Source organism: Mesoplodon mirus (assembly GCF_964341445.2).
Source record: "Mesoplodon mirus genome assembly, chromosome: 14".
Lineage (NCBI taxonomy): Eukaryota > Metazoa > Chordata > Mammalia > Artiodactyla > Ziphiidae > Mesoplodon > Mesoplodon mirus.
The window spans coordinates 69,910,470-69,935,864 of NC_138990.1; the positions used below are offsets into that span (position 1 = coordinate 69,910,470).

Below are 25,395 nucleotides of genomic sequence, written 5' to 3' on the forward strand. Positions count from 1 at the left end.
GAAAACCTTGACTCTCCTGGCAAATAAGAGGGTTTCTGGGCTGCGTCTCAGCCCACCACTTCACCGACACCTACTGTAAACGTCTGGTGTCTGCTGCCCTGCTTTCAGGAGCAGAAGTGTAAGGATGTGGTCGATGCTGGGTTACTACCACTGGACTGTTTGAACTTTGCCAGGTTGTGGCATGCATCATAGAATATCTTTAGGCGAAGCTTCTTAGGATCATGACACATGTGTGGGCTCTGTTTTCACCTTCTCCTTCGGATGTGAGGAAGCAGTTTTCAGGGGGGATGTGCAAAAAAAGGCTTATGCTTGTTTGAATTGATGACGATTTTATGGGTTTGTTATACCCCAGCGAAAGGTTCTAAGTATGGAAATACTCTAAGCCAGAAGGTACTCTCAAGGTCATTTTGTCCAGTTCCTTCACTTTATGAGGGAAGGGAGGAGCCTTGCCAGGGATCACACAGCCAGTCAGGGCTGCTGTGCATGATTCTGACCCCTTGGAAGAGAGCTCAGCCTTTCTTGTCTGTGAAGCACCTCCCACCTGATTACTGGTTCTTTCTCCAGGCTGTTGCTTCATGCTCCTGCTTTTCAGTTAAAATCTGAAATTCAGGGAACACTTCTTACCATAGCGTCAGGTTACTCTGCAAACAAAAGTTGGAACAGTCCTGTCTCCACCGTGGCTGTGTTCTCTGTATCTTCCCTTCCTGTTAAGCCCCTTTGATGAAGTTTGATTGATTTTTTTTTCCCTAGGTAAATAAAAATCTCACCAACAAAGGGCCATGTCAGAAATCAAATTATAGCTCTCTTTGTATTCTTACTAAAACGCTGAAATCAACCTCTAACCAATCGTTTTCCTTCTGCTTCCCTCAGGATCGGGCAGCTCTAGTTTAGTGGTCTGGTTGGGTATGTGGGAGGAGGGAGGGGGTAGGGGACCAAACCAGAGCTGTACAGAGACACTCCCTGCATGGGGGGTTCCTAAGCCTGGACCTGCCTTGGGAAAGCCGTTTACTCATTCAGGTTCCCTGGTCCCAGCCCCAGCGCTTCTAATTAAATAGGTCTGAGGCTGGGAACCACTGTGAAGGTGACATCGTTAGTGGAGATTTAATTGCAACAATCAGTGACTTTATTTTGCAAACAGAACTCTTCTGCACGTTTCTGTCATTTAGTTCCTGAATGATTTGAAAACAGAGTGAATACCATTGCATTCACTAACTATTGCTCTTGGCCTTAGGCCAACAGGACTCTCCTGGAGCATCGCCTCAGTTCTGTAGAGTAAAAAGTCCTGTTTCTCTTGCCTTTGGCCTGTAGTAATCAGAGCGTGGAAGGGCGTACTGACAGTGGCCTCTCTTGAGCGGGTCTTGTGCCCATGACGGGAGCTGGCACACACAGCCCTTTCCAGGATTCTAGGCATGAATTGGGTTGCATCATTGACTAATTAGCTTCCTGCCAGCTTTCCTTTTTCTGTGCTTGAACCTGTAAATGCTGATACGTAGTTTCTCCCTTTCCTTTGAGGCTGATCTGATGTCACTGCATGGCCTGCAGGGTTGGTGTCTGACATGACCCCACCTCCCACAGCAGTTTTATCAAATCATCCCCCGCTCCACAAACATGTATTGATTCTGCACCAGCCAAGGCCCAGCTCACATTCTGCGTCCTGTGTGAAGCGTCCCATGTATCTACAAAGATCTCTCTCTCTCCCCACCGCTCCCCAGCTCCTGAATGTGCAACCTTGTCTTACATTTCGTGTGTGTGTGTGTGTGTGTGTCCAGAGTCCCCAAGATGTGGCCTGCCCTGCTGTGTGTAGCAGGTGTGCATTAAATATCGATGATGACAGACAGGTTTTATGCTGCTTTCCCTTAAAAGAGAGTAAAAGATGGTGTGAGAAACTGGAATGAAAGTTGTCGAGTTTGCCTAGTCCACACAGGGAGCTGTCTTCATTTCAGAAGGGTAGATATTGTTTCTGAAAGAACAAGTCTGGAAACAGATTCCCTTCACACTGAGGCATAGGAAAGCTGACAGGGGTTAATGTGTAAAATTCCACCTGCCTTTCCTGGTGAGTCTGTGTCTTACTCCTTGAGCGAAGGTTATTCTTACACACTCTTTGGAGTTTGGAGTTTATGCAAGCTCAGACTTCACTTACAACAGTTAAAAATGGAGAATTTTTTTTAGAAGTGTAATTATTTCAATTTCTAGGTGTTTTTCCTAGTTGAAAGTTTCTAACTTTTTAATCTTATGTGTATGTATTTTATCCTCCTCCTACCTCTTTCTCTTAAAAAGAATTCTGGGGCGTGTTTCTAGATTAAATGGAAAGACCTTTGACAGGGGCCAGGACAGGGAAGCTTTGAATGGTTAGAGCTGAAAGAGAGGCCAACACCCTTTCCCCTGACTCCACCCCACACTTTATCATTATAATCAAGGAACTAAAGGCAAAGGGGTATTTAGAGCATTTGTTTAAAATCACGTAACTGGTAGGCAGCCCGTGATCCAAAGAGCTGACATGTATGGATCCTTACTAAGAGCCCAGCCCTTCGTACTTTGCGTTTGTTCAAGTGTACAGCAGCGCTCTGAGATAGCCACCCCTCAGAGGGGAAGCCGAGGAACTCGCCCAAGGACACACAATAGGTGGGGGAGCCTGGATTCGGACCCAGAGAGTCTGACTTTGGTGCCAGTAGCCCAGGCTCTATGTCCTGTTGAGAATCAGCAGCCTATGAGTAGCTGATGAATACAGGCTGTCTTAGTCCGTTCAGGTGCTAAAACAAAGTACCACAGATTGGGTGGCTTCCAAACAGTAGAGATCTATTGCTTACGGTTCTGGAGGCTGTAAGTCTGAGATCAGGGTGCTAGCATGGTCAGGTGAGGGCCCTCTTCCGGGTTGCATACTTCTCATTGTGTCCTCACATGGTGGAAGGCGCTAGGGATCTCTCTGGAGCCTTTTTTATAGGGCACAAATCCCATTTATGAGGGCTCTACCCTCGTAACTTAAGCATCTCCCAAAGGCCCTGCCTCTTAACACCATCACCTGTGGGGCTTAAGATTTCAACATAAGAATTGGTGAGGGTGTGGGAGACAAACATTCAGACCATGGAAGCACAGCATTTAAGGGCACTCTTTGAGAGTTTGAGTCAGTTTTCAGGAAATGGTGCACGCACTGTCCTCATCAATGAAGAACTCACTCACCCTGGTGTAAAAAAATCTTTGGTTGTGAGAAAACAAACAGTATTTTTCTAGAGTCTGCTGAGGTTCAAGGCGTACCATATGAACCACGGTTCTAGCTTGTAGTTGGAGAGGATGGGCTATGTTGGGGGTAGAAATGACCCCTAATCGGTTCTTGGAAGTCAGGCAGGTAACTAGTCTTCACTTCAGTCTTATCTTTGTGCAAAATAGAGAACCTAGTTCTGGTTGGTGTTTCTAAGAAGTGAACCCTGGCTTCAGAAAGCAGTTCTCATTGACCCTTGGAGTAGGCAGTCTGCAGGGCTAGGTGTTGATCTAAAGTTTAGTCTATGTATATGCCGACCTCTTCTGTGGCTTTCATTAGGAAGCTAATGCATCTATTGGTCTGATATTTCTTTGTAAATCTTAGATCCAGGATATCAGCGTGGAAACTGAAGACAACAAAGAGAAGAAATCTGCCAAGGATGCATTGCTGTTGTGGTGCCAGATGAAGACAGCTGGGTGAGCACAAACTCAGGGGGTTAGGGGCTGCTTCTCCCAGGACTAAATTCTACCAGAGTCATCACTTACAAGGTGTTGACGAGTATCTTTTCCACCACTTCACTGAGATGTCTTGTTGACTTGCAGGCAGTTGATGCACTGACATTTCTGCTATCTCTCAGAACAGGAGTTGATTTATATCCTGGACCTGTCATTTGCACAATCAGTTTCCCTCTGTTTATTAAGGAAGTTCCAGAGAGAAGTTAATCTTGAATTTTAAAACCCTGAAACCATGTTTAAGAATATCATCCATGATATTTGTAAAAAGTTGTGGGTTTTCTCCTCTCTTTAATTTCTGTTGCTTTGGGAAGCTCTGTGCAGTAAACTTAAGGGTGGGTGGTCTTTGTACATTATCTCAGTTTCCCTTTCTTTTATTCTTTCATTGAAATTTCAGTCAAGATATTTTTTAAAGAATTGCATCTTGCTTATTGCTCACTGAAACTGTCCGAGCTCCTAGGTACTAATTGAGAATTGGTTTTGTACCAGGTTAATTTTGCACCAAGTAAGGACTACCTGAAAGACAGATGTAACTGTAATGGACATGACCAGTCAGTGGTAACTATGGAAACCATAAAGAGTGTAAGCCTTAGTAAGGGGATCAAGTTAGGAATGAACTTTTAATCAACCACAGGTAGAAAGTTATTAATAATCAATGTGGTGTAGAGTAGCTGATTGACTGCAGGTAAGTTTCAAACATAGGGAAGTGTTTCAGGGAGGTACTAGACTTACAAAACTTCATCCAGTTCAGTGGGATAAGGAAGAAGGAGGGCTGAGTGTTTGAACAGGTAATCCCAGCTACTTCCTCTCCCTGAGTGCCGTGTGAACTCGGGTCTTGGTGTCTGCAGGGTTCTGGTAGCTGTGCTGGGGGCGTGGAAAGCCACTGAAGCAAGGAGGCCTCAGTGGTCACTTTTTTCTCAGTAAGCCTGGTGTTTTCAGTTGAGGACGCAGATCACGGATCGAATTACCAAGAAAAGCCATGTGGGTGTGTGTTTTATTCTTATTTTCCAACAAGGAGAAGTTGAGGCGGATCTTAGCTTTGATTTGATTGTCCTTATGGATATTCACTGCCCGACATTTCCGCAGTGCCTACAGACTTTTTTTTTTTAAGCACTGTGTTTAGCAAAAGCACAGACCTTTGTTTGATAATTGTGTCGCTCTTGTCTTGTGCCTCGTGTTTGTTAGGTACCCCAACGTCAACATTCACAATTTCACCACTAGCTGGAGGGATGGCATGGCCTTCAATGCACTGATACACAAACACCGGTGAGTCCTTAGAGGTGATGCTAACAATTTGGGGGTGGAATGTTGACATCCTTGTGTAGCAGATCTGGGTGACTTTCAGTCCTCATGTCCGTTGCCCTCGCTGTTGCATCACGGTGGAAATTCCTGCCTTCCCCGTGAGGAAGGTGAGGGAGAATGTGTAAATTCTCCCAAACCAGAGAAACAAGTTCACCCATTCTCTTCATAAACTTTGAGGTTGTTTATTCAAAAATCGGGTTTCACTGTTTGATGATTAACTAATATTGTAGGCTTTTACTCTGCTAAGTGGACACTTTTGGAGTAGTAATCGAGTCCCACTGGTCACACGATATGTTTTCAAGCCACGGTTTCTGTTGTGTTCCACTGTTGTTCTACACAGGCCTGACCTGATAGATTTTGACAAGCTAAAGAAATCCAATGCACACTACAATCTGCAGAATGCATTTAACCTTGCAGAGCAGCACCTCGGCCTCACTAAACTGTTGGACCCCGAAGGTAAGGACTCCAGGGGTAAAAGGTGGGACCTTCGGCATCTCTAGCACTGAGGGGTAAATATAAAATCTGCTTTGTGTCAGTTTGTTTAATTTGTACAGTGTGCTTTGGGAATTATCTAAGGAAGAGGAGTTTAATTTTGGTGTGGGAGTTACTTGAGGATTTGTGTAAAGGATTACGTCTGAAAAGGCCTTGAAAGATGAGTATGATTTAAACATGTGCCAGAGGAGAGGGCGTGGCAGGTAGAGGGATTTGTGTGAGCAAAGGAACCAGGAAAGAGGAAGGTGTGATTGGGGACTAACAGTTTATTGGGAGTGGTGTTAGCGTGATGTTGGGAAAGATACAACTGGAAAGGTGGGTGGGGGCCCAACAGGTTACAGTCTTTAGAGGTTATTCAGCAGGCAGTGGGGAGTCATTGAAGCTTCTTAGCCTCTGTGCTCAAGGAAGAGAACCTGCCTTAGGCTCTCCGTACATGCTTGTTGACTGACGTTCATCCCACGGTGCCAAGAGCGTGGTCTGGCCTGGGTAGAGATGGAGGCAGAGGCCTCCTTAGGAGACTGTGCGGTGTTTGCTCCTGAGCACGAAGAGCTTCAGTGAGGAAGGTGCACCCGGAACGTGTGGGTGGCAGGAGTAACAGGCGCAGTCCCTCCTGGTGGCTGGCTGCTTGGCGGCCCAGTCTCTGCACGGATCCAACCTCTCTGCTCTGCGGATCCCTGCAGCAGGACCCTGAAGACTGACTGCAGGTGACATGGAGCAGACCTGTGTGGGACAGTCCCATAGGTTGTAAATCCCTTGCTTACCAAAATCCTAACTGTAGGCTTCGTCTTAGCACGAGCTGTCACAGGAACGTTTTCTGATGTCGAGATGCATTGAAAACATAAGAGGATCTGTTTGTAGGTCTGGAGCTTTTTAGACCCTCTCAGCTGTTAGCAGACATTAGAGAGAAAAAACTGTATGTGAGTGAAAGTTTAAAGTTCTTATAAATATAGAACAGGAAGTCGAACTCCCCAAGGGCAGACCGAGGTCAGGAGGCTGCCAGGCAGGCGTCTTGCTATTTTCCAGTGCATCAGATGCACTGACAGTTTCACTACAGGAAGCTGAGATAAAATTATCTTTGTGCTAGCCCGTTAAATGATTTCTCAGTATAAACACAAACTAAAGCTCCTCGGACTGTGATAAATCTTTGTGCTTAACCCCTGCCTTACTCTGGAAAGGCATCCTCCCTGAGCCCGAGCTCTTTGTGCTTAGATAAAGAATCTTCTTTTTTTTTTTAATCACTATGACAAAAAGAAATTTAATAAGCTGCTCATTAGTTAATCTTTCTAATCACCACCCACTACAAAAAGGGGATTGAGGTTCCCCAGATCATTCGAAGACAAGGAGCTAAAAAAAGCAGTCGATGTCACTTATTCTGTGGGTTTGATCTTGATTATTAGTTGTCCTTAGCTGCTATTAGTTGTCCGGTGCCCCAGAGAGTTTCAGTTAAAATAAAATTGTAAACAAGTTAAAAAAGGTTTTGCTTGCTCACTCCTTCCCAGTTATGTCGACATTTTATGTTTATTAAATTGCATACAGGGATGGCATTTTTTCCTGGCCTTCCTACAATTCTGTATCCACGGGGCCCACTTTGATGGGGCCAAACAGACACAGGAGTTGGCCACAGGGGCCCTGGGGTGGGAACAGTAGCTGTGGCCCCCCACTGCCATCAGCTGCCTCAGTGACTCTGGGCAGGGAGCTTTCCCGCCCTGTACCCTGGTAGTCAAGTCTTTAAAACAAGAGAAACAACCTGCCTCACACAGGGCTGCCAGGAGGATAGAAGTGAAGGCGCGTGTGCGGAGGCACATTGAAAACAGAGCCCCATGCGTCAACAAAGAGCCATCTGTGTGTGCTCTCCTCCGTCTGTCCTGAGTTGAGTACTTCCCAACATTGCCATACCCCAAAGACGGACCACCTTCATTCATTTGCTCCCTCCCTCGATAAATATTTATTGACCACCCACCCTGTATATAGACAGCACGTTAGGAGGTGGGGAGGCACGGTGACACAGGGCTTCCCAAGACTGGGTTCCTGCCTTGGAAACTCAGTCTTGTAAGACTAATGAAATGTGCATAAGTAATCATAGGACCTGGCAGAAAGCAAACGATAAACAAAGCCCTTTAGGGAACAGAGGAGACAGTCATTCCAGCTGTAGGGATCGGAAATGGCTGTGTTGGAGTGGTGGCTTCTGAGCTGGACCTGAAGGGTAGGAAGAAGGTGATGTGCTGGGGAAGGCCCTTTCAGACAAAGGGAGGCTGTAACTGGAAGGGATATTGGGAATTGAGGGGTGGTAAATACTCCAGTTTGGTTTAGATCTATAGTGCCTTAGAAGAACCAGTAGGCTATAGAATGAGAAATGTCTAGAATGGCACTTGGCACTTAGAGGAAGCTTGATAAATACTCGATGGATAGATGGAAGGAAGGGAGGGAGGGAAAGAAAGTTAGGGCAAATTGTAGAGGCCTTTGGGGTTTATACTTTATTTTTCAGACTGCAGGGCACTTCTGAGTAATTTGGGCTTGGGAGGAAGCTGTGCTTCACAGCTGTGCTTCTGGAAGATCAGCTAGGCAAGGTGTGTAAAGTGAATCAAGTAGCAGGGAGACCCAGTGAGGAAGCCACTGCTTCAGGTCTGGTTATGTGACCGTGAGAGCTGGACCCGAGTGTGACAATAAGGATTCCATAAATAGAATCATCAGGTCTCAGAGCCGGTGACTAACTGGATATATGGGTAACAAGGAGATAAAGATGTCCATGGACTTAGTGGCCGGGAAAGATTCTGGTGCCACTGGCAGAAATAAGGACCACAGAGAAACACAGACCAGCTTAGGGGTCGGGGAGGCAGGGAGGTGAATGTGGTGTGTCTGGGTGGTAGCCACATCACTGAGATATCTGACTCAATTCTTACTATGTTCTTCACTTCTGTTTAGTAGTTTTGTATATATTTTGTCATCTCAGTGGCCTGGGATCCTCTAGAGAAAGGATCCTGTCTATTAAGACTTTTATGTCCTTCTGTCATACAGAGTGAAGTAAGTCCGAAAGAGAAAAACAGATATCGTATGCTAACACATATATATGGAATCTTAAAAAAAAAAAAAAGTGGTTCTGATGAACCTAGGAGCAGGACAGGAATAAAGACACAGATGTAGAGAATGGACTTGAGGACACGGGGAGGGGGAAGGGTAAGCTGGGATGAAGTGAGAGAGTGGCATGGACATATATACACTACCAAATGTAAAATAGACAGCTAGTGGGAAGCAGCCACATAGCACAGGGAGATCAGCTCGGTGCTTTGTGTCCACCTAGAGGGGTGGGATAGGGAGGGTGTGAGGGAGACGCAAGAGGGAAGAGATATGGGGATATATATATACGTATAGCTGATTCACTTTGTTATACAGCAGCAACTAACACACCATTGTAAAGCAATTATACTTCAATAAAGATGTTTAAAAAAAAAGACTTTTATGTTCTTATAGCAGTAGAAGGCACTTATGAATGTTCATAAACTAAAAGAGCCAGGGAGGTGATTTCATCCCTGTTAGTTAACTTTATATTAACACATTGATGGCAGAACTCTTAAGCCCAAAAAATGAAGATACGGGCCTGTGCAGTGCTGAGCAGCTGTTCCGGGTTGTTCCTGCTGCCTGGTTGGCGGTGCCGTGAGCAGGGTACTGAACAGAATCTTCTCTGGGTTGCAGATATCAGTGTGGACCACCCTGATGAGAAGTCCATTATCACTTATGTGGTGACTTATTACCACTACTTCTCAAAGATGAAGGCCTTGGCTGTTGAAGGAAAACGAATTGGAAAGGTAAGCTCACACCACTTCTGTAAGTTGTGAGACGTAATTAAGGTTCACATCTTAATGTGCCACCACCATGCACTCAGACGTTTAGCTACTGGGAGTTCGTGGCAGGTTTTCCACACGGCAGGGAAGTGGGCAGCAGCCTCTCGATCCCAAAGAGTAACAGGAGGCAGGAGTGGTGGGTGGCTAAAATACTCAGGAAGGGATTTCAGGGGGATCTCAGACCCGGAAACACCCCTCCCCTCAACCTTGCCAGAAAATTGGGTATTGAAAATCTGATTGAGTTGCCTGATGTCATGGACGTGAAAATCCTACTTACCACGCTTGGAAAGGCCTCATCAGTATTACGCTTTTTTAATTATTTTGTTTGGCTGATGTTCCCTTGCCATATATTTCAGAACACCGCAGATCAGACGACATTGTCTTCTCAGTGCAATGGAATGGAAAATTCATGGGCGTTCATGGGACAGGACCAAGCAAAATAGAGCCCTTTTTGTTCCTCTAGGAATTTCGGAGCTGAGGCATCAGGAGTCATACAGGATCTGAAACCCTTTGCCTGGGGGTTGGGAGGTTACAGAACCAATTACAGTTGAGTTAAGCTGTCATTGCTCACAAATGATAGCCACGTCTGAGTGCTTATTAGCACATGGTTCTTGGAGTTTTAAAAACTTGTGACAGAGTCTCATAGAACCGTTTTCAGAGCCAGCGCTGAAGTGTGTGCGGGCTCCCATAGGGCTGCAGTCATGTCTCCCTTACGTAGGGATACGATGTTGTTTTTCCATTTTTCTGACTCTTGTTTACAGGTGCTCGACAATGCTATTGAAACAGAAAAAATGATTGAAAAGTATGAATCCCTTGCCTCTGACCTTCTGGAGTGGATTGAACAAACCATCATTATTTTGAACAATCGCAAATTTGCCAACTCGCTGGTTGGGGTTCAACAACAGCTTCAGGCCTTCAACACCTACCGCACTGTGGAGAAGCCGCCCAAGTAAGATGCAGAGTGTAATGCCTTGCCCTTCCTATGGGGAGAGAGGTGATTGCAGCCGCAGACCCCTGTTTTCTGACTTGCATGGTCTCAATGAATGCCTCTCGCCAGCGGCCTGTCCTATTCCTTTTAATCTGAGCCCGTGTTGCCCAGATGTATTCCAAATTATACCCTCTGTGAGCCCTTTCTAGCAGAAACGTGCCACTGGTAACGTGGGATACGTGAGAATCCCAAGAAATGGTGCAGGTCCCCAGTTCCTTATCCAAAGCTCTTGTGCCTAATGTGTTTCAGAATTCCATCATTTCTTGATTTTAGAGAAGTAACAGGGTACATGCCAGGTGGCTCTGAGGCAGTTAACTCATATCAAGCCTCCTCACATATCTGTAGCAAAACATGTAATTATTCACACTGTGTGAATTAAAAAAACAATAGTTTCATATCCGTTCAGATCAGGTTTTGCTGCCCCCAGAAGTCTGATTTTTCACATATTTTAAAGATACGTAGTTGTCCAGTAAAGGTTGTGGCCCTTATCTCTTGTTTATTATGACAAGAGTCATCCCTCCTTTTTCTGAAAACTCCACTCAGTTGTGAATTCCTGACTGAGGTCTCCACAACCCATTGACAGTGACCCTAGATGGTCGTTTGAACTGATCATTGTTGAATGCATTCAGCTGTGCTCTCCGAATGAAGCAAGTTCATCGTCCAGGGCTTGGGGTCTAAATCTTGATTGAGTTGATTAACAAAAGAGTAGCATTCTGTGCCCCTGACTGTAAACCTCAGCAACAACGAACCACAAGAAAAACCCCACAGTTAGGCACATACTGAGGTCTTCAGTACCCAAAAACTAACCCACTGCTGTTTCTCTAACATGCACGCGTTTCACATAAAAGTCAGACCGGAGATAAGTGCCTTTTAAAATTGTGAGGCTGCACGAAGCGTGTTTTTTTTTTTCTCTCTCTAGAAGCAGATGCATTTTTCCTTTTGAAGGAACAAAATATAGTATAATGTTTATGGCTGGTTTTCTCTGCTTAGATTTACTGAGAAGGGGAACTTGGAAGTCCTGCTTTTCACTATTCAGAGCAAGATGAGGGCCAATAACCAGAAGGTCTACATGCCCCGGGAGGGGAAGCTCATCTCTGACATTAACAAGGTAAAACTGATCCATCTGGCCTCCTTCATGGTCCCTGCCTTCCTGTGTGGGTGCCAGGCTCCTGTAGGTCTTCAGGTTCTATCAGTGGGTCTTGATTGCTAAGAGATCTTGAAAGGCTTCCTTCCTGGCCTGCCGAGTTGATAAGCGGCAGTCGTTGCTCACATAGTGTTGAGGGCCAAGGGAGTGCTTGTGGTGGTTTGGGGGCAGGTGGCTGGCGGGGTGTGTGTGTGTGTGCGCGCGTGCGTGCGTGCATGCGCGTGTGTGTGTGTGTGTGTGTGTGTGTGTTAGATTTTATCAAACCAGGTTCAGCCTGTTTACCTTATCACTCAGATACATAATCAGTATACCTGTCTTTTGTCTCAGGCAATTGGCTCAAACATCTTTAAATTGCAGAAGGGAGAATTCAAAACCTTATTTCATGTATCTGGAATCCCTAGAGGTTAGGGCTTAGGATTTTGACGCCTTCTGTCAAGAAGCTGTCAAAAATTTTGTTTCCATGCCTGTTACATCTGCAATTATAGAATTTCATGGTGGGCATTATTTCCAAGCAGAAATCTGAAAAATCTAGAACTGTGGTCAGTTGTACACATTTAGATTCTTCTAAGTGGAATTTTTTTTTAATTGAAGTAAGATATATTTCATAGGAATGAATTTAATTGGTGAGTATTTTGGAAAAAAATACTCCGATATGTGAATTAAAATAAGTGACTTCAGGGCTTCCCTGGTGGCGCAGTGGTTGAGAGTCCGCCTGCCGATGCAGTGGACACAGGTTCATGCCCCAGTCTGGGAAGATCCCACATGCCGCGGAGCGGCTGGGCCCGTGAGCCATGGCCGCTGAGCCTGCGCGTCCGGAGCCTGTGCTCCGCAACGGGAGAAGCCACAACAGTGAGAGGTCCGCATACCGCAAAAAAAAACCACAATAAAAAAAATAAGTGACTTTAGAGTGGGGTGAATGAGAGATTCATGATATGATTTCTTAGAGATGTCATTTATCTTTTTTACATCAGAGCTGTTGAAGATACTTTGCTTCCTCTCAATTAAAGTTAAGGGCTTTGTAACTTAGTTACATTGCTCCATATCTACACTGTTTTGTTTCCCAGATATGACATAGGATCTTTAGATTTAGATAGGGGAGAGTGTTCCCATGGGGCTCAACTGAGAGAAAATGATTTTTTTCCCAAGGCTTAAGAGTCAGTGAGGTTGGGAATGGGATTTCCCTTTTAAGTTCTCAGGTCTTTTTGAGAAGCACTGGCTGTTAACTGCAGCCTAGGATTGTTCCTTTAACGTAGCAGGAAACTTTCTCTTTCATTTCTGTAGGCCTGGGAAAGACTGGAAAAAGCGGAACATGAGCGAGAACTGGCCCTGCGGAACGAGCTCATAAGACAGGAGAAACTGGAACAGCTCGCCCGCAGATTTGACCGCAAGGCAGCTATGAGGGAGACCTGGCTGAGCGAGAACCAGCGTCTGGTGTCCCAGGTCCTGCTCTAGAACAGTGTTCAAGAAAACTGCTCCTGGGGTCCGCTAGAACCTAGACCACATTCAGGGGCCCTAGGACAGCTGTTTGTCAACATCCAGTATCCTGAAGCAGCTGTCAAGTCATCTCACCCACTTCCCATGAAGAGGATGTTTATAATTCCTAATATATTTTCTCTTCTATTTATCTAACTTTTTATAGATCTGGAAGTAGCTCAAACAAAGTTTGTTTAAAGCCAGTGAGTGTGTGTGAACCGTTCATATTTAAAAATTTCTCTCTTTCTCCCAGTCTTTGGCCTTCAAGGCAGCTAGACTGGCCATGAAATAAGTAAGTGGCTTCTTTTCTACTTGGCCTAACCAAAGCCATCGCCTGCTTCGGTCTCATAAGTCAGGTGCTACCTATGTGCTGCACCCCTCTGTAAAGTGAGAAGTTGCTGGTTTGCTTTGGGCACAGCGTTTGAGCCCAAGCACGGTTCTAAGGGCCCCCAGGAAGGCGGAGACCAGTGGGGGTCGGGACTTGGGAGTCGGTGTTTGGCTTTGGGACCCCCCGCCCCGCCCAGAGATTAAGGGGGTGTGCCCAGGACTCCACCTCCGTTTTCTGTTTCTTTGTTCCAAATTGGATGGCTTTTGAATTTTGTGCTTCTTTCTTTTTGTTCCCTTTTCTCTTAGGACAACTTTGGATTTGACCTTCCCGCAGTCGAGGCTGCCACGAAAAAGCACGAGGCCATTGAGACGGACATTGCCGCATACGAGGAGCGCGTGCAGGCCGTGGTGGCCGTGGCCAGGGAGCTGGAAGCGGAGAACTACCACGACATCAAGCGCATCGCGGCGAGGAAGGACAACGTCATCCGGCTCTGGGAGTACCTGCTGGAGCTGCTCAGGGCCCGGCGGCAGCGCCTCGAAATGAACCTGGGGCTGCAGAAGATATTCCAGGAAATGCTCTACATTATGGACTGGATGGATGAAATGAAGGTAAAACGTGCCTGCATGGAGGCCCGAGCCCATCCAGTCAGGCCCCTGTCGTCTGGGACCCGCCCACTAACCCCCCAACACACAGCCATGCCCCTGGTCTGATCACCCACTTATAGCCAGAGAAGGGCCATGTCACCCATGGGAAGGTTGTTAGCTCACAAGTTAAATGAGACGTGAAGTGAGAAGAAGTTGTGACAAAGGTCAGTTCCATAGCTGGAGGGCTGCTGCTGTGACTCAGGTCTAATTTAGGTATATCCCATGATAGGCAGTCAATCAAATTGTGGTCTTCTGTGGTTTTAACTTTTTAGAGTTGGGGCTACCTTTCCGTCTCGTTGGTCTATGTGTGAGTGGCTCTGCTTTGGGGAGAGGCCAGGCAGGTGGTACGGAAGAGTAGTAGGCAGTGTGGACAGAGCGCATCCCGGGAACCAGGCAGCCAGCGTTCAGATGGTGAGCGCCGGAGCTTCCCGATCTCCTTGAGCCTCCTTCCTTCACCTGTAAGCGGAGAGCTTACTTACCATCTGCCTCATCTACCTCATCCGGTTATAGCGAGAATTAAGTGCAAGATATGTGTATGTATCACAGGACGGCGCGCTGGTTGGAGAGGGCTGCCAGTGCCGATTTGTGCCTCCCCTTCCTTTACTGACCAAGCTCTGGGCATGGTATTCCCAGCTTTCCCCCAACCCAGGAAGAGACCTGCCGTTGTGCTGTAGTCCTGGGCCTGTCCGTGTCCTCTGATGCAAGCCTCTGATGAAAGCTCATCTGTGTCAAGCAGTTCTCCAGCTGGCAGGCCTTTAGCCACATAGCTAGGGCAGAACAGGGCAGCTTTCAGGCCGTACCATGAAGCCTCCTTTATCTCAACACGCTGTGTTCCCCACCTTGACCTCATGCGAGGGATTTCCTTCCTGGGATGTAAGCCCTTGTCTTTTGCTTACCTCTTGAACTGTTCCTGGCAGGGGGAGCAAGGTCACTTCATACCATGAGTTTTCCCTCTTACTGTCCCAGGTTTATGATGTTCTCACGTATGGTCTGTCTTGACCTCTTAACATAGAAATGTTCATAAAGTCTAGCACAGATGTGCATTTCATTTTAGAATTCGTCATGCACTTTGTAATTCCGATTGGGCCAGAGACTTCCTCATAAGTAAGAATGAAGTAGAAATTCCATCTGGAGAGGATGTGTGATGAGAGCCCCAAATTGGGCTGATGGAAAAAATGAAAGAAAATATTAGTGGGTCCGAACTTAAACCAGAGATGTTTCTCGGGACCTCCTAAGCATGACAGTCACCTGACCCTGTTCTTCTTATTTGGTTAGAGACGTGGTTTGTAAGCTTTTCAACTAGGTGTTTCTCCCGTTGATTGTGTAAGTATTGCAGAGAAGTACCAATGAGCTTGCAGGTGAGGAGAGCATCCCGTTAAGGGGTCAGCAACTTCTAGGAGACTTCTTTAAACTTTGACATGAAACAGCTCTGTTACCTTTATCTTATCTTCTTGAATGGTTGTTATTGCAGGCACTTTCTTCTTGGAGGCTCAGTTTATATTTCATACTGGTTTCTCCTCTCTTCCTTTTTTTTTTTTCTTTTTTCTGTTCTTTACTTTTTAGTATAGGTTTGACTTCTTATTCCAAGGTAGATGGTCATTAGTTTATAATGTTTCTCCTGCTACAGGCTTTTGGGTTTGTTTTGCTCTGGTTTGAATGCCATCATCTTCCCCTAAAGATATGGGGAGGATGGCTGGCTGGAGGGAGGGTGCAGCTTGGTTGGTGGCTCCCATCCCGTCCAGAGATTATGAGATGCTGACGTCAAGGTTGTATTCATGGATGTCTTTTTTGTTGCCTCTTGCGCGCAGGTGCTATTATTATCTCAAGACTATGGCAAACACTTGCTCGGCGTGGAAGACCTGTTACAGAAGCACGCCCTGGTTGAAGCGGACATTGGCATCCAGGCAGAGCGGGTGAGAGGTGTCAATGCCTCTGCCCAGAAGTTTGCAACAGACGGGGAAGGTAAAGACAGACCGTTCCAGACGTTACCCCCTCGTCACCAGAAGTCCATCCCCAGAGACGTAGATGGGTTATGTGTGGCAGTGGGACCTTTAAAGTTACCTTACTATTGTGGGTTCCCAGTGGGCCGTGTCGTGGGTATAATGAGATACAGTAGAGTGGCCTTCCATTACATTTTAACTCTGTCTTGCTATTCTGAAATGGACCTGTCTTTTCCTTCCATACTCGAGTGCTGCTTGGTTTTTAGTGGCTTGATGTTGGCCACTGAAATCTGCCAGACCACACTGCACACCGATAGCCTGGTGTGTCTCTCAGACATGGCTTTCACACCTGGCTGTGCATATCTTTGTTTAAAGGATGTTTGGAAGGATTTGGTTTTGTTCTGTTTTAGAAACAATTAAATGCAGCTGCCTTCTTTCTTACACTTTACCTGCTATTTTTGGTTCCTAAGTAATCAAAAAAATAATAATGCTTGGGGCAAAAAAAAAAAAAATAGCAGTTATCCTTGCCTCTCCCTCCTCATCCAGTCAAGATCCTAGAAGGGGCTCCATTGCCCCATAACGTGGCCCTGCACTTAGCGTAAACTGGTGATCTAGGAGGGAGAACGGAGGTGTAGCCGACTGCCTGCAAATGCGCAGGAGCCTGTGCTGCTGCTGTCACACCCACGTGCCCGCCTTGGCGTTAAACAGGTTACAAGCCCTGCGACCCCCAGGTGATCCGAGACCGCGTGGCCCACATGGAGTTCTGTTACCAAGAGCTTTGCCAGCTGGCGGCCGAGCGCCGGGCCCGCCTGGAAGAGTCCCGTCGCCTCTGGAAGTTCTTCTGGGAGATGGCCGAGGAGGAAGGCTGGATCCGGGAGAAGGAGAAGATCCTGTCCTCCGACGACTATGGCAAGGACCTCACCAGCGTCGTGCGGCTGCTCAGCAAGCACCGGGCGTTTGAGGATGAGATGAGCGGCCGCAGCGGCCACTTCGAGCAGGCCATCAAGGAGGGCGAAGACATGATCGCCGAGGAGCACTTCGGGTCGGAGAAGATCCGGGAGCGGATCGCCTACATTCGCGAGCAGTGGGCCCACCTGGAGCAGCTCTCGGCCATCCGCAAGAAGCGCCTGGAGGAGGCCTCGCTGCTGCATCAGTTCCAGGCGGACGCCGACGACATCGACGCCTGGATGCTGGACATCCTCAAGATCGTCTCCAGCAACGACGTGGGCCACGACGAGTACTCCACCCAGTCCCTGGTCAAGAAGCACAAAGACGTGGCAGAGGAGATCGCCAACTACAGGCCCACCATCGACTCGCTGCATGAGCAGGCCGGCGCCCTCCCCCAGGAGCATGCCGAGTCTCCCGACGTGCAGGGCCGGCTGGCGGGCATCGAGGAGCGCTACAAGGAGGTGGCCGAGCTGACACGGCTGCGGAAGCAGGCGCTGCAGGACACCCTGGCCCTGTACAAGATGTTCAGTGAGGCCGGCGCCTGCGAGCTCTGGATCGACGAGAAGGAGCAGTGGCTCGACAACATGCAGATCCCGGAGAAGCTGGAGGACCTGGAGGTCATCCAGCACAGGTGAGCGGGTGCCGCGGGGACACTGGCCCGCCCGCCCCCCGCAGCCGAGGTGACCGAGCAGGTGACCTCCCTGTTGAATTGCCTTTGCAGATTCGAGAGCCTAGAGCCAGAGATGAACAACCAGGCTTCCCGGGTGGCGGTGGTGAACCAGATTGCTCGGCAGCTGATGCACAGCGGCCACCCGAGCGAGAAGGAGATCAAGGCCCAGCAGGACAAGCTCAACACGAGGTAAGCGTGAGACAGGCGGCAGGCCGGCTCCCTGTGTGCCAGGCCGGGATGGCGAGGTCGCCTGCTGAGCCTCGCGGTCAGGAATTTCCTGCACAGGGTCACTGACATTCTGGCGCTGATGTCATGATGTCGGCATCTGCCTTTCAACACACCCTGGTTTTTCAAGAAGTGTCTCTGAGAAAGACGGCAGGGGTTGAGGGGGGGCGACATCGTTCGGGGCAGCCCCTCCCGACGTGGGAAGCGAGGGCCTGGGTGTGAGACCTGTGCCCAGCGTGGTGGATCACGGCATCAAGGCGGCACCTGTCCCGTGTCTTTTAAAATGATTTCTGGAACAGGGTTTTAGCATGTTTGAGACGTAATTGGTGGATGAAAGTCCTGATTATCAAGGTGGACCTTTGTCCCGGTCTTATCTTTCTGTTGAATAAATACATTTGAGTAGGTTGTGGTGGCAAGCTGGTCTTGGTTCTGAGGCCTTTGGGTGTGGGAAACATTCATTAGGTGCGGCTCGGAGATGAGTAAAATGTGCATTGCAGACGTAAATTAAATGACTCTTTGGGGGACGGGTGTGTTGTCACTGCTGACTTTGCAGCTCCTTTGACAAGTCCCCCCCTTTTGTCAGGCTCTTTGCCGATTATAGTGTGTCTCTGAGCTGTTTCGATGGTGATATTTGGTGTCCATATACTGAGGGAGATGATTTTCCAAAACGCATGTAGTCAAAGCAAAGTTGGAGGGGGAGTCGCAGCTTCGACCATCACTGTTAATTTCCTTGTCCAGCCATGAGCTTCCGGCCTCTCTCCCACTCTGCTCTCTCCTCCGCCCCTGCACCCACAGGTGGAGTCAGTTCAGGGAGCTGGTGGACCGGAAGAAGGATGCTCTCCTCTCCGCCCTGAGCATCCAGAACTACCACCTCGAGTGCAACGAAACCAAGTCCTGGATTCGGGAAAAGACCAAGGTCATTGAATCCACCCAGGACCTGGGCAACGACCTGGCAGGAGTCATGGCCCTGCAGCGCAAGCTGACCGGCATGGAGCGGGACCTGGTGGCCATCGAGGCAAAGCTGAGCGACCTGCAGAAGGAGGCCGAGAAGCTGGAGTCCGAGCACCCCGACCAGGCCCAGGCCATCTTGTCTCGGCTGGCCGAGATCAGCGACGTGTGGGAGGAGATGAAGACCACGCTGAAGAACCGTGAGGCCTCCTTGGGAGAGGCCAGCAAGCTGCAGCAGTTCCTGCGGGACCTGGACGACTTCCAGTCCTGGCTCTCCAGGACCCAGACGGCCATCGCCTCGGAGGACATGCCCAACACCCTGACCGAGGCCGAGAAGCTCCTCACGCAGCATGAGAACATCAAAAACGAGATCGACAACTATGAGGAGGACTACCAGAAGATGAGGGACATGGGCGAGATGGTCACCCAGGGCCAGACCGATGCCCAGTACATGTTCTTGCGGCAGCGGCTGCAGGCCCTGGACACTGGGTGGAATGAGCTCCACAAGATGTGGGAGAACAGGCAGAACCTTCTCTCCCAGTCCCACGCCTACCAGCAGTTCCTGCGGGACACGAAGCAGGCCGAGGCCTTCCTTAACAACCAGGTAATGTCCCTCCTTGCCTTGGCTTCCTTCCTGTCGGAGCAGGCCCTGGCTGCCTTTGGAAGCATTTCTGCCAGGGCTGCTGGTTTAAACCTCACCTGTGGGATGTGAGAAGAATAATGGAAAGACATTTGTTTTTTCCTGACATCTAAGGCACTGAAACCCATCACAGCGTAGGGGATAGAGTTGAAGATTTCCACACGGGCTATCTTGCCTTGCAAAGTACAGTTCCACTGCAGTGACGGTCGAGGACCTCTTAGTGTGTTCATAGTATGTATGTCCTCATAGTAGTTCCTTAAATTAGCAACATTCTGAGAGGTGTTAATTCAATCTAAAAAGTATTGGGTTGGCCAAAAAGTTCGTTCGGGCTTTTCCATAAGCTTACGGAAAAATCCAAACGAACTTTTTGGCCAACCCAGTATTTTAGGGGATTTTTTTTCTTTCTTTCTTTCTTTCTTTTTTTTTTTTCTGAATGGTTCTGTCTTCGTTGCTCTAGAAAGGTCAGGGACTTGACCCAATGACCCAAGGGCAGTGATTAGAGAAAGAGAAAGAGCTAAGGATGGTCGCCAACATTGTGGTTGATAATCCCTCTTAAAAGATTGGGTTTGAACGGTCTGTTGCTGTCACCTTATGGGCCCATGAGTGGACCCTTGTGGCTGATGCACAAACCTTTGTTCACTTCCCTCACTCTCTTTGGGAAAAAAATAAGAACATTTAACCACTTAGGGAAATTTAGTCACTTGCGGTGTCCCACTGGGATTTTTTTCCCCCGCCCAACTTTTTGTGTTATCTGACTCCATAGATAATTTCATATAAGTGTGACGAAGCAATTGTTGCAAAGTATGTTGCGTGGAAATGCAGGATGTAGGAAAGAGTGCTTTTTTGTTGTTGTTCTGAAAGCAAGTTGTATTTCATGATTTCTCATCCTGCTCTGATTTTGTTTTTCCCTTTTTAAATAAGGAGTATGTTTTGGCCCATACTGAAATGCCCACCACCTTGGAAGGAGCTGAAGCAGCTATTAAAAAACAAGAGGACTTCATGACCACCATGGACGCCAACGAGGAGAAGATCAATGCGGTCGTGGAGACGGGCCGGAGGCTGGTGAGCGATGGGAACATCAGTTCGGACCGCATCCAGGAGAAGGTGGACTCTATCGATGACAGGTGCGGCGTCCTGAGGTTCTCAAGGGAGTCATGCACCCTGGGGCTGTCAAGCATCTGAGTCACTGGCCAATGTCTTTGGGGCTGTGGGTATAAATTCCCCCAGTGGGCAGGACGTGGGCACCTAGTAAAATTTAATCTACAAAGGAAAGAAAGCCTGAGACGCCAGACTAATTCTTAACCAAAGACTTAGGAGAGCCAGAGTGCTGAGTAGCGGTGGGGTGTGAGCCTTGCCCTGTGAGAGGTGACACGTAGCGTGTCACCCAGTGGGACCCCGAAAGCCAGACGCTTCCCCAGCCAAGCCCACATTCACCTTCATCCACACAAGACTCCTCTGAGGCCTTTCAGGAGGGGACAGGGAGGAAGGGCATAGTTGGCTTGTCCTGAGTACCTGGCAGAGGCAAAAGTGAACACCATCAGGCCTTTCTTAAAAAAATTGGCTTGGGTAATGCTGTAATAGGATCTTTTTCATAATAAGAAAAAAGACTTTTCCTCCTTTTCTGCCAAGCCCTCTCCAAGACGAGATGCTCTTGTTTTATTTTTATTTATTTATTTATTTGCCATTCCAAAAGACTTTTCTCCCTGGCCAGTGTTCTCTGTTAGACCCTCACGCCCGACTCTTAGCTCTGCCTTGGTTATTACTGAAGTAGGAGGTCTGGGCAGATCTGGCTTGGTTCTGGACTGTCCACTTCTCTCTGGGTGTGGCCTATCTGGGTCAGTCACTAGCCTCTGCTGCAGCTGATCTTCCCTGGTGCCAGGGGGCCCTGGGCCAGATTTAAGGGCTCGTTGTGAGACTGATGTCGTTGAGAAACAGCCTCTTCCTCAAGGGTTCTCCGGCCTTCAAGTGCAGTGAAGAGGAAGAACTTCTTGCTGAGAGCGTTTCCTTACTTACCTTCTTACCATGTCTGAGAGGGTCTCCTGGGACCCTGGGCCAGATGAAGGTTTTACAGTGTGCAGTGGAGAGGGGAATTGCTCTTGCCCTGTAAAGATTGAGCTCCTGGCTTTAACCAGTCTGTCCTGTGCGCTGATTCAGATCCTAAACCATATGCTCTCAGGGTGGTACTATGGAATAGGATGTAAGGTATATTAATTAAAATTTTGTATCTGTTGCTTTTAAAACATCTACAAAAAAGAAAAAGAAAAAAATCCCTCCACCAAACCCTTCTTCAATGAGTGTGAGAAACAAGGATTGGGCAAGACAGGCTTAACCTGGAGGAGAAAGAATTTCTTTTCTCTTAATGTTAAATCTCACGTTGTTTTGTAAACATGGTACACCATGTTCTTCCATGTTAGGTGCACACAGCTGGTTTCCTGAAGACAGGCCGGGCCACTGGGGACACTTGTGTTCAGGCAGGCGTGCAGCTGCCTGGCAGCTTCCTCAGTGTGTTTATCCATCCCCCGATGCTACAGCTGCAAGGGCTTGTTGGAAGCAGGTGACTCTGTCAAGACCGGAGGCTCCTGGATGTGAGAGAATGCTTCAGCAGCTCTCAAGTGCGGCTTAACCTTCCTTTTGTCCTTGACTGAGAGCCTGGGCCCGTGGGGTTCCAAGGCCTCCTGGGGATTTCTGTTGGAGATGCATGAGGGAAGGGATGTGGGAACAGATGTATATGTATGACTGATTCACTTTGTTATAAAGCAGAAACTAAAAAAAAAAAAAAAAAAAAAAAAAAAAAGCTTTGGGAAGAAGATTCCCTACTATCCGTAAGCATAAGAGAGATGGAAGGGGGACTATCCGTAAGCATAAGAGAGATGGAAGGGGGACTATCCGTAAGCATAAGAGAGATGGAAGGGGGACGGGGCTTTCCAGTGATCTGCCCTCAGGAGGACTACATTTTCTTATTTTCCTCAGCGCGTGTTAACCAAATTCTGGTTTCACTTTAATATCCCCAGAGGCCTCAAGATCTGAAACTTGACCCCAGAGGACACTGGCCTGTTATAAAAAAATATACAAATCTGAGTTCCAGGTGGTGTCAGGGCACAAGCTAAGTAAATATCTAACTCTTTGGATCTGATCCCTGTCCAGAAACATTCTGGCGCTCCCGTGAAGCTATTTTTGTAGGAAGCAAAATCATCATAACCTGCTTACGTTCTGGAAATCTCATCGATTCCCACTGAAGTTTGTTGAGAAGAAGTACTAGAACAAAGACACTGACTCTTAACAGATGTGGGTGGGGCATGAGTGGCCTGTAAAGGGCTTGTGACTGGGTGGAAAGGAGCCTGCTGTCCAAGCCTGCTCAGGGGGGTGTGAACGGGTGAGCTTCCTGGCTCAGAGGGAAATTCCAGCCCCAGTGCAGTCCTGGGAGAAAAGGAAAAGTGTCCAGTTTCATAAAGCCAGACCTGATCTCACGTGGGAAATAAAGCTTAAAAATCACCAACCCACTTTACTTAGGTACCTGTGGTTCTTTATTTTCCATAAGAACCACAGTTAAGCCCAATATCTGCCTCATGTGGTGAGGAGCTTTTGAGTCTCATTATAGGGGTAGGTGGTGAGACATGGAAAGAAAGCAAGAGATGTAACCTTGCCCCAAAGAGCACTCTTAGGAGTGTGGGAAGCTACGGCCAAGTTTAAGAAGGTCCTTCCCTATAATTAAATCCACGATCTCCCCTCGAAAGACCTTCCCAAGTTTCACTTCCCGTGAATACCATTGGTGACCACTAGTGCACTGTTAAGCCATGCTCACTTCTCTCGAGGGTTTTCTGAAGCAGCAACCATCTCAGCTGCCCGTGTAGCTATTTTTCGTTCCACAGAGCACATCACCCAGAGGCCATCCTCATGCCCTCCTGATCTGTGTTGTTTGGACATGAGGCCTTAAATCACCACTTGGCCTTTCCCTCCTTCATGCACCCACCGAAAGAGGAAAATTGTCCAGGCAGAAGTCTACTGGGCACGTGTGAGTCTTGATTATATAAGAGAGACATTCAAGATTCCGTCCGGTGGTATTTCTCTCTTAGTAAATTTTCTCAGTGTTTGAAGTTATTTTTACTCCTGTTATTTCTACGAGCTTCAGAGTTGCATGTCCTGGTTTAACTGCCCGTGTCTCTGATTACTCCTTGCCATTGTAGCATTTTTGTGTGACGCCGGGGAAGGGAACGGGAACTTTCATTCAAGGCCTTTGGCTAAAGGCAGGACTCTTGCATTTTGTGACTTAACTCCAACTCAAATTACCTTCCTCCTGAAGGTTTGCTTTATTTGCTTTCTTTCTCTTAAATCCCCCTACAGATGGTGACTGGAATTTGAGGGTTGGGAACTTGAAGAACTTTTCTTGACATTCCTTCCCCACCCACATTTTTAGATGACTAATTCCCTTAGTCCAAAATCACTAACAGTCTTTAAAAAACATTTTTTTTAAATTTTTGATCTTTGAGAAAGGATAGCAATGAAGTAAAGGGGCTTTGGCCTTTTATTTTTTCTTATAAAAGCCACAATGTTAAAATTCGGAGGGGAGGTAGAAACTACTACTTTTTAATCTCACCCTTAGCACATGCCATTTTAGTTTTTGCTTTGCCAATTTGTATCTTGGAGTTTTGTATCATTGGCTGTGCATAAACTCTTTTCATTTAGCATTATAATGAGAAGTACTTTTCTATTGTTGCATTTTGCCTAAGTGGTATAAACATATTATAATAAACAATAATACCTGACAGTATTATTTCCATTCACGTTATTGCTGTGTTCTGTAGTCGCCGGTACCCGTAGGAACAGAGGGCATTTCCCTTTGGTCCCCAGGCAAGATGGTAGCTACAGTGCTGCCACTGTCCCTTGTTGCCAGCAGCCACTGCAGGCCTGTGTGACACATGCGTCACTGTAGTCTTTCTTGCTCTTGAAGAAGGTTCTTTAAAAGCCAGTTGGCATGAGGTGCTCCCTGAGCTGCCCTTTCTTGGAGTTGTAGAGAATCAGAGGTCGTGTTCTTCTTCCTCCCTGCCATGGGGGCAGTCAGGGCTGGTCAAGAGACCTTGCCCAGGCACTGCAGCAAGAAAGTGCTTTGGGGGGGCTTCCCTGGTGGCGCAGTGGTTGAGAGTCCACCTGCCGATGCAGGGGACACGGGTTCGTGCCCCGATCCCGGAAGATCCCACATGCCGCGGAGCGGCTGGGCCCGCGAGCCATGGCCGCGGAGCCTGTGTGTCCGGAGCCTGTGCTCCGCAATGGGAGAGGCCACAGCAGTGAGAGGCCCGCGTACAGCAAAAAAAAAAAAAAAGAAAGTGCTTTGGGAATTGGAATGAAAAACCAAACCTCCCCGTTTGCACTCTTCCTTTGCCCTTCTTCGCACCCTTTGCTTTGGCTGGCTGGCGCTTGGGTTCCTTGGGAAGGTGGGGGAGCTGTGTTATGGTGATGCTTCTCGATGCTCAGTGTGGTACAGCTCTGCCCCATGGCAGTAGGACCACATGAAGGTAGCCCTTTCCATGGCACTCATGGCACTCACAGCGTTCACACAGCTCTTCTTCACAGTCTGGTGGAGAAGCCCCTGGGTGCGTAAAGGAGGCTTGCAGGGGAGTTCGGGCACCTCCACAGCATGTGCCAAGAAGCCCTGTGCCCAGCATCCGGGCTGGAGAGCGAGCACTCCACGTCCCTTGTCGTTCCCCAAGTTCAGCGGCTCCTTCCAGTTCTTTTAAGTTTCTCGGTTAAGGTTTTGTGCTTTAACTTCTTTAAACCTTGATGACCCTTATCTATTAATGAAGAGTGGGATTGAGTTAGGTGTGTGATGTCACAGGTCTGGAAATTTTCATTCTTGGTTTATTGTTGATTTGGGTGAGTTTTTCTCCTGACGAGAATCTCATTATCAGGGAAGGTTCCTTTAAGCCAGTTACATGGTTTTATGCATTTTCTTAGCCATGTACCTGGCCTGTCACCCAGGTATGAGTTTCTTAAAGATCAATTTCATATTCTCACATAGTTTCTAAAATGGAGACCCTTACTCAGCACATGGCTCAAGGTTTTTCTCCCCTAACACCAGATTTATGAAGCTCTTTTGCCTGCATCCTGGCCT

The 25,395-nt window shown here is 47.7% G+C and overlaps 1 protein-coding gene across 8 annotated transcripts in view; it reads left to right on the top strand.

The window, feature by feature from the left end:
• The window catches only part of SPTBN1 (spectrin beta, non-erythrocytic 1), a 196,644-nt gene that overhangs the window by 138,974 nt on the left and 32,275 nt on the right, over positions 1 to 25,395 (top strand). For all 8 annotated transcript variants that reach the window (XM_082641908.1, XM_082641913.1, XM_082641911.1 and 5 more), the window contains 13 exons: positions 3,581 to 3,672; positions 4,894 to 4,974; positions 5,351 to 5,466; positions 9,193 to 9,305; positions 10,103 to 10,290; positions 11,320 to 11,437; positions 12,755 to 12,913; positions 13,580 to 13,882; positions 15,727 to 15,880; positions 16,567 to 17,437; positions 17,528 to 17,665; positions 18,497 to 19,253; positions 20,211 to 20,413. In XM_082641908.1, the coding sequence (XP_082498034.1) occupies positions 3,581 to 3,672; positions 4,894 to 4,974; positions 5,351 to 5,466; positions 9,193 to 9,305; positions 10,103 to 10,290; positions 11,320 to 11,437; positions 12,755 to 12,913; positions 13,580 to 13,882; positions 15,727 to 15,880; positions 16,567 to 17,437; positions 17,528 to 17,665; positions 18,497 to 19,253; positions 20,211 to 20,413 (3,293 nt within the window). The remainder of the gene's footprint in view (positions 1 to 3,580; positions 3,673 to 4,893; positions 4,975 to 5,350; positions 5,467 to 9,192; positions 9,306 to 10,102; positions 10,291 to 11,319; positions 11,438 to 12,754; positions 12,914 to 13,579; positions 13,883 to 15,726; positions 15,881 to 16,566; positions 17,438 to 17,527; positions 17,666 to 18,496; positions 19,254 to 20,210; positions 20,414 to 25,395) is intronic.